The 9263-nt window shown below is 44.0% G+C and overlaps 1 protein-coding gene across 1 annotated transcript; it reads left to right on the top strand.

Moving 5' to 3' along the window:
• Positions 1–5715: 5715 nt before the first annotated feature.
• Positions 5716–9063, top strand: LOC131949368 (protein Wnt-6-like; the record flags this gene model as incomplete). Its single annotated transcript, XM_059311229.1, has 2 exons — positions 5716–5990; positions 8058–9063. Coding segments are annotated over 2 exons (737 nt in total), but the record flags the coding sequence as incomplete, so codon positions are not given.
• Between the last annotated feature and the right edge of the window lie 200 nt (positions 9064–9263).

Here is a 9263-nt window from a genome sequence, read left to right as displayed (position 1 = left end):
ATCTTTACATCTAGTAAAGCTAAAGCCCATCTTTACATCTAGTAAAGCTAAAGCCCATCTTTCTATCTTGTACAGCTAAAGCCCATCTTTACATCTAGTAAAGCTAAAGCCATCTATACATCCAGTAAACCTAAAGCCCATCTTTACATCTAGTAAAGCTAAAGCCATCTATACATCCAGTAAAGCTAAAGCCCATCTTTACATCTAGTAAAGCTAAAGCCCATCTTTACATCTAGTAAAGCTAAAGCCCATCTTTCTATCTTGTACAGCTAAAGCCCATCTTTACATCTAGTAAAGCTAAAGCCATCTATACATCCAGTAAAGTTAAAGCCCATCTTTACATCCAGTAAAGCTAAAGCCATCTTTACATCCAGTAAAGCTAAAGCCCATCTTTACATCTAGTAAAGCTAAAGCACATCTTTATACACTGTCAAGCCCACCTCTGGCATTACCTGTAAACTTCAAACAACAAACGATTGAGCTAATTATCGTTAACCATTTTAACGCAACTCTCGATAAATCCTTTTTACCATGTCACGTGGTTCCCGACCAGCGCCATCTCAATCACAACCGTCCATCATCAACGGTGGTCTCAATCACGTGACTCCAGTCTCTTCTTATTTCATGCTCCCCTCTACCCCCCCCCACCCCACCCCACCCCATCCTCACACATTTAAACGAACTGCTCCCCCCAGCGTCCAAGCCTCTATAAACGGTCTTGCAATACCGCGGCACCAAACCTTCTTCCCCTCAGCTTCTTTGAGATGTATTTACGAGATCCCGCCCCCCACCTCCTCGCCCACTTTTCCCAACTTCAAAGCGATCTAGCTAGACGGGCGATACCGCGCCTAGGAATCGATACTCCAATTTTACCTGGTCTCAAATGCGGAGCTACCTGTTTGTTATTTTAGAAAACAAAAAGATATTTTGTATTTTTTTTAAATAATCTAACAATGATAAAAAAATAGCTTGTTTGAAATACAATTTTAATTTACTTTAGAGGTTTATTTAAATTCATCATTATTTTTTTAAAAGATAAAATATTACTTGCAACTTCTTAGTGTTAGTTTTGTGCTTCTTAAAATATATGTTTGAATTTGATCTCCAAATATATTCATGAGCACACCCAGCTTTAATAGGTACCCAGTACCCAGTACATTTGGAAATTAAAGTGCTAGTAATCCATATTCTGCACACTTAATAAATTGCCATAAATTCGAAGTTTTTTAAAGAATTATTTTTTTATATTCTTGTAATACGCAAAAGACAACTAAGTAATTGGATTTTTACTTTCAAAAATTAAGATTTAAAAAAAAATATTTCTTATGGGACCCCTCCTTACATATATTACAATATAACAAGTGTTGAAAACTGCGAATACCTCTCGTCGGTGGACATTTAGTCGATACTCGCGGTATCGATACCGCCCGTCCGGCGAGTTGGATGTCTTTGAACATGCCCTGTGAACGGTAATAAGATAATTTTTCTTGATTAGCGTCCCCGAGGGCTGCGTACGTGAGTGGTTAAACGCTGTGTTGTTTGTTGAACGCCGCTGTTTGAACACAGTGCTGTTGGCTAATGAACGCGGTGCTGTTGGGTATTGAACGCAGTGCTGTTGGCTAATGAACGCAGTGCTGTTGGCTAATGAACGCAGTGCTGTTGGCTAATGAACGCAGTGCTGTTGGCTAATGAACGCAGTGCTGTTGGCTAATGAACGCAGTGCTGTTGGCTAATGAACGCAGTGCTGTTGGCTAATAAACGCCTTGTACTGTTGGCTAATAAACGCCTTGTGCTGTTGGCTAATGAACGCAGTGCTGTTAGCTAATGAACGCAGTGCTGTTGGCTAATGAACGCAGTGCTGTTGGCTAATGAACGCAGTGCTGTTGGCTAATGAACGCAGTGCTGTTGGCTAATGAACGCAGTGCTGTTGGCTAATGAACGCAGTGCTGTTGGCTAATAAACGCCTTGTACTGTTGGCTAATAAACGCCTTGTGCTGTTGGCTAATGAACGCAGTGCTGTTGGCTAATGAACGCAGTGCTGTTGGGTATTGAACGCGGTGCTGTTGGCTAATGAACGCGGTGTTGTTGGCTAATGAACGCAGTGCTGTTGGCTAATGAACGCAGTGCTGTTGGCTAATGAACGCAGTGCTGTTGGCTAATGAACGCGGTGCTGTTGGCTAATGAACGCGGTGCTGTTGGCTAATGAACGCGGTGCTGTTGGCTAATGAACGCCTTGTGCTGTTGGCTAATGAACGCGGTGCTGTTGGCTAATGAACGCGGTGTTGTTGGCTAATGAACGCGGTGCTGTTGGGTAATGAACGCGGTGCTGTTGGGTATTGAACGCGGTGCTGTTGGCTAATGAACGCGGTGCTGTTGGCTAATGAACGCGATGCTGTTGGTTAATGAACGCGGTGCTGTTGGGTATTGAACGCGGTGCTGTTGGCTAATGAACGCGGTGCTGTTGGCTAATGAACGCGGTGCTGTTGGTTAATGAACGCGGTGCTGTTGGTTAATGAACGCGGTGCTGTTGGTTAATGAACGCGGTGCTGTTGGTTAATGAACGCGGTGCTGTTGGGTATTGAACGCTTTGTGCTATTGTCTAATGAACGCGATGCTGTTGGCTATTGAACGCGGTGCTGGTGGCTAATGAACGCGGTGTTGTTGGGTATTGAACGCGGTGCTGTTGTCTAATGAACGCGGTGCTGTTGGGTATTGAACGCGGTGCTGTTGGCTAATAAACGCTTTGTGCTGTTGGCTAATGAACCACGTCTTACCTCCCCTCCCAGCACCTACTGTTGGCAAATGAACGCGCTGATGCTGGTTATTAAACGCGGTTTTTTGTGGCAAATGAAACGGCAATCTAAACCAGACTACAGCCTTCATTTTTTTTTTAAATCGGAAAAATCGGCCATGAAAAAAATCGGCCGTGAAAAAATCGGCCATTATTTTTTTCAACTTATTCAGCAAGTTTGATGAGTAGACTTAAAATATCTGACACCAGGTCCCTGAACGTCTTCACTTGACAGAACCTCACTGACAGAACCTCACTGACAGAACCTCACTGACATGACAGAACCTCACTGACATGACAGAACCTCACTGACAGAACCTCACTGACAGAACCTCACTGACATGACAGAACCTCACTGACATGACAGAACCTCACTGACAGAACCTCACTGACAGAACCTCACTGACAGATCCTCACTGACACGACAGAACCTCACTGACAGAACCTTACTGACAGAACCTCACTGACATGACAGGATCTCACACATAACATACATGGTTCACTGTTCGCACGCATTACATACATGTTGCCCACTATCCATACACATCACATACTTACTGTCCGCTATAATAAAAGAAAAAAAATATTGCAGGTAAAATATTCAAATATTCTCTCAATGTTCAAAACAAATGGAAGATTCGCGAAGAAGATGCGTGATACCCTCGCGTCGATTGGTTTGTTGCTACGTGTGTGGGCTAACCCTCTCCCCCACTACCCCCACCCCTCTTATAAATTTCTTTTAAAACACGGTACGAAGGTTGAAATTATTCCTGTAGTTGTACCTGCTTTCGTCCTGTGAAGAAAAAAAATCCGTTTTGAAGTTTTAGTTTCACACCATTTGTATTTTAAAATTTCAAGAACACTGTTATTGACAATGTGGTTTTGTGGTATTTCTGTGTGATATTTGTGTGTGGTTTGTGGCACTAGTGTGTAGCTTGAGTAATGTGTCAAACCATTATAACGCCGACATTCTTAGTAACGGGGAAAAAAATTAGCATAGCTCGTTCATTGAAATTAATCAGCTAGAAGAATTTGTGGTCAGTCTTCGCGTAGCTATTGTCTACGTTTTTAGTTACTTTTTTTTACGACCCGGCGGTGTCCGAATAGTTGAAGAATCTACGGAGACGCTAGACGCGGCTGATGTTGGAATACCGGTGATTTTATAGCTCCCCAGCGCACGGTAAAGCAAGGGCCTTAACTCTACGCGCCTGAGTGACAAGAGGTGGGTAACTCGGTGAATGAAAGCTCGAAAAAAAGAATAATAGTAATAAAAAAATTGGCGACCGGGATTAATCGTGGCGTGTTTAGTGAGGGTATCAATAAAATAAAGACAACAAATGGGGAGCTAGGCGCCCTGATGGGGATGTTAGAATTGCTTCCCTTTTTATTTTACTGCTCTTGACGTTTGGATTGGGCGATAAGCGACTGAAAGACCACTTGACGAACACTGGTATTAGCTGGGTCAGAGATTTTACCTGGGTCAGAGATTTTACCTGGGTCAGAGATTTTACCTGGGTCAGAGATTTTACCTGGGTCAGAGATTTTACCTGGGTCAGAGACCGGTATTAGCTGGGTCAGAGATTTTACCTGGATCAGAGATTTTACGTGGGTCAGAGATTTTACGTGGGTCAGAGATTTTACCTGGGTCAGAGATTTTACCTGGGTCAGAGATTTTACCTGGGTCAGAGATTTTACCTGGGTCAGAGATTTTACCTGGGTCAGAGAGACGGTATTACCTGCGTCAGAAATTTTACCCGGGTCAGAGATACAGTATTTCTTAGTAAAAGGTGTGAAGAGATGTTTTATGTTTCCAATTGGTGAATTATAGGGTAATATCTTTAAGGGGGTATCGTCCCTAAGTTGTACTGAACCTACGAGAGAGTATTCTAGCCCAGTTGTTTCCCTGTAGTGTAAAATAAGTGACTTGTTACATTGAGGTTATGGGCAAGAAAAGAACTCGAGTATGTGTATGGGCGACGTACTGTATCTGGTGTATTGATCGCACACGGCCCGGGTGTCTAGTCACTTTAACCGTTTAGGTTAAGGTAAGAGAGTGGGTAGTGCTGTTGGTGACTTTTAAAACATAAACATTAAGAATTAAACAAACTATGAAAGGAGGGATTAGCGTAAAAATAATCACATTGTAAGGTTTTCTGAGTAAATAAATAGTTCTGCCGCAAGTTGGGAACAAGCCCACTCACCCTCCATAATCACCAGCCCCATCCCCTTCCTAATCACAAAACCCCACCCCCTCCCTAACCTCTTACCACCCCTCCTTAACCACAAGCCCCACCCCCTCCCTAACCACTAGCTCCCTAGCTCCACCCCCTTCCTTACTACCGACCCCTAACTTCCCTAACCGCCATCCCCACCCCTACCCTCCAGCTAACCACCATTACAACCCACCCACCCTATAACCACCAGCCCTACCTCCTACCTACCCACCAGTCCCGCACACCCTCCCAACCCACCTCTCACTACTGCGTAAAAGTTAGTCACATCAGCTATGACTAGCTCTAACTAGATATTTTTAGCTACGCCATTTTATCTGACGTAGGTTCTAAATGCAAGGGATTATTTACTTTTTTCATATTTATATGTATATTCGAATAATTTTATCATTAAAAACGCATAAATTGTGATATATTACGATATATATATATATATATATATATATATATATATATATATATATATATATATATATATATATATATATATATATATATATATAATGTATGTATAACCTGATCCACCTTGCCCGACGATTACTACAACTTCATTGCGATAATAGAGTTTATTTATCAAGCTCTAAACATTATTTTAAGCGCCAACTTTCAAAAGACGCACCGCCTTACATGAAACGATCGCGCGCGAGTTATCTCCCTTTGATTCCAGAGTTCTTCCCCATTGATCTATTTCAGATATCCGGGAGTCGGCCTTTGTGTACGCGAGTACGGCAGCCGGCGTGGTGTACACGGTGACCCAGGCGTGCAGTCTAGGTGAGCTCTACCAGTGCACGTGCGACCATAACGCACGTGACGAGAGCACGGACGGCGCCTGGGAGTGGGGCGGGTGCAGCGACAACGTCGAGTACGGCAACCAGAAGTCGCGCGAGTTCATGGACGCCCGGAAGCGGAAGAGGCGTGGTGACTTCACGACCATGATTCAACTGCACAACAACGAGGCCGGGAGACTGGTGAGTAGGCGTGGTGCTTTGGTATGGGGGGAGGGGGTTCTAATGGGGGTAGTGGGGGGGTAATGGGTGGTGCTTTGGTATGGGGGGGATTTTAATGTGGGTGGGGGGTATTGGGTGGTGCTTTGATATGGGGAGGGGGTGGTTTCTAATGGGTGGGGGGGGGGGTAATGGGTGGTGCTTTGGTATGAGGGGAGATTTTAAAGTGGGTGGTGGTGGGGGTGGAGATTTTAATGTGGGTGGTGGGGGTATTAGTTGGTGCTTTGGTATGGGGGGGGGGGTTAATGTGGGTGGGGGGTATTGGGTGGTGCTTTGATATGGGGGACGGGAGGGGTGGTTCGAATGGGGGTAGTATGGGCATTGCTGGTGCTTTGATATGGGGGGGTGGTTCTAATGGGGGTGGTAGGGGCATTGGTGGTGCTTTGATATGGGGGGGGGGTGATTCTAATGGGGGTGGTGGGGGAACTGGTGGTGCTTTGGTACGAGGGGGTGGTTTTAATTTGGGTGGTTTGGGTATTGGGTGGATCTTTGATATGTGGGGGGGGGGTGATTCTAATGGGGGCGGGGGTATAGGTGGCGCTTTAATAGGAGGGGGTGGTTTTAATGTTGGTGGTGCTTTGATATGTTGGTGAGTATTTTTAATGGAAGCGTTGGGAATATTTTGTGGTGCACACTAATATAAGCAGTGTGTTGTTCTAATAGGGGGTTGAGTGGTTCTAAGGTGTGTGAGTGGAAGGGGGGTAGGGAGGAGATAATTTTCCATAGGAAGGTGCTTTTATGAGTGTTGTTTTGATTGGTAGGAGGTGCTTTGATTGGAAGTGCTGTGCTGACAGGTGGTGCTAATATAGTAGTGATTTGTCGAAGGAATTGTGCTTTGGTGGTGTTGGGGGAGGGAGTGTAATTGTTGATTGAAGGCAACGGATGCTGCTCACACATGGGTTAGTTGGTGCAATAGTGTGAGCAGATGTCGTGAAATTTGAAGCCTTGAGTGAGTACTGATGTATGGTAAAATATGGGTGACTAACTATTCTAGTCAGTGCTTACATAGTGTTTTAGTTAGAGTGGGGATAGTGTTTTGATTGAAGTTAGGATAATGTTTTGATTGAAGTTAGGATAGCGTTTTGATTGAAGTAAGGATAGTGTTTTAATGGAAGTTAGGATAGTGTTTTGATTGAAGTTAGGATCGGATAGTGTTTTAATTGAAGTTAGAATAGTGTTTTGATTGAAGTTAGGATAGGATAGTGTTTTGATTGAAGTTAGGATAGTGTTTCGGTTGAAGTTAGGATAGCGTTTTGATTGAAGTTAGGATAAGGTTTTGATGGAAGTAAGGATAGTGTTTTGCTGTCTTTGATGTGGTGATGTTGTAGAGCAGAGCGGAGTTTAATGTTGTGTGAACCTCTCGGTCCGTTATCCGCTGCCTCTACGGTGCCAGAAAAAAATTCAACTTTGATGGGAAAATAAAACATAGTGACTGAGGCGTTGGGGTTTGATGAGGGGCTAGGAGCTTTTAGGTTAATATTGGGTGGGCTTGTGCAGGTGTGTGGGAGTGGTTACGCGGGTGTGTGGGGTTGTGTGAGCATGTGTGTTATTGGATAAGGGTGTGCGAGGGTGTTTGGGAGTGTGCTGTGAAAGTGTATGTGTGCAGGTGTGTGTATGCGTTTGTGTGCGCGTGTGATAGGGTGTGTGTGTGTGCGTCTGAGTGTGCGTGTGTGTAAGATTGCCCGTGTGTGTAATATTGCGCGCAAGTGTGTGATACCCGTGTGGTGTGTGCAGATGTATGTCTGCGCGTGTGTCTGTGATGGTGTGTGTACGGTTGTGTGTGTGTAGGTGTGTAGGAATGTACGAGAGCAGGATTGAGTTGTAATGATTTAAAAAAAAAATAAACCTGCATAGTAACATCAGGGCTAACTAACTTATGCAATGACCTCATCCGCTGCTTTAAATAACAATTACATCACAAGTTTTGTGTTACATTTTATTTAAAAATTCTTGAGTACACAACACTGTCTATGTTAGAAGTTGTAACAACCTGTAACAACCTGTAAAAACCTGTAACTTTCTGTCTTGCAGGCCGTAAAGAGCAACATGAGACGGGAGTGTAAGTGCCACGGTCTCTCAGGCTCCTGCACGCTGAAAACCTGCTGGATGAAGATCCCGTCCTTCAGGGAGGTGGGCAACAGGCTGAAGGAACGCTTCGACGGCTCCATCAAAGTTATCATCTCCAACGACGGCAAGTACATCCTCCCTGAGGGGTCCACGATCAAACCCCCGTCAGAGGAGGACCTGGTGTACTCGGACCCGTCCCCGGACTTTTGTAAGAAGAACCCCAAGGTGGGGTCGTTAGGGACGAAGGGTCGGGAGTGCGACCCGGATTCGATGGGGGTGGGCGGGTGCGACCTGCTGTGCTGTAACCGTGGTTACACGAAGACCCACGTGACCGTGGACGAGAACTGCAACTGCCGGTTCATTTGGTGCTGCAAGGTCGATTGTAATACGTGCAAGACGGTCAAGACGCTGCACCGGTGTAACTGAGCTAGGACATTTGTTGCACAGGACATTTTCACAGGACATTTTCACAGGACATTTGCACAGGACATTTTTACACGCTGTGATGTCCTGAACGATGACGTCACCGCTCGGCTGTGTGAGGACTTATGTCCTGCCGTCGTTGCTTTGGTCTAACGGCCAATATCACCTCAAGCCGCCCAAGCATGTCATTTGTTATCATTGACATTTCGCCTTGCTAGATGTCATTTGTCATGTGGCATATGGGATTGTAATGATATACTCACATAAAAGCAAATTGTTTCTATATGTTTTCATCTGAAGAGAAGGCTCACGTTTGACAGAAAAACAAAATCCGTACATTATTACTGAAGATTGTGGAAAAGTATGTGAAAATGTTTAAAAGCATACAGGTCACGTATGTTTCTACTAAATGACAGTGAAATGTTAACATAATAATACCATGTCACGGTACTTGACTAATGGGCTCATGTTAGACTTACTTAAGATGACGCTTCCCTTTTTTAAACATGAGGCTTTAATTAGCCCTAAACTTTTGCTTGGCGAAGGTCGTGTTCAACGTGGTCAAGATTATGTTTCGAATTTTCAAAATGTGAAATGGATTTTCAGATGTTAAAGCTGAATTTACAAGTAAGAAGTTATGTTCAGAAATGAAAAGCTGAATTTAAAACAAAAATGTGAAATCAATGGTTATAAAACGATGATGTTCATAATATTGTAAAAGTATGACGATTTCATAGTGAAAATAAT

The sequence above is a fragment of the Physella acuta genome, unplaced genomic scaffold (assembly GCF_028476545.2).
Source record: "Physella acuta isolate Inbredline_101_S28 unplaced genomic scaffold, ASM2847654v3 ptg000692l, whole genome shotgun sequence".
In the NCBI taxonomy this organism is placed as follows: domain Eukaryota; kingdom Metazoa; phylum Mollusca; class Gastropoda; family Physidae; genus Physella; species Physella acuta.
This window is presented reverse-complemented; position numbering and strand designations above follow the sequence as displayed.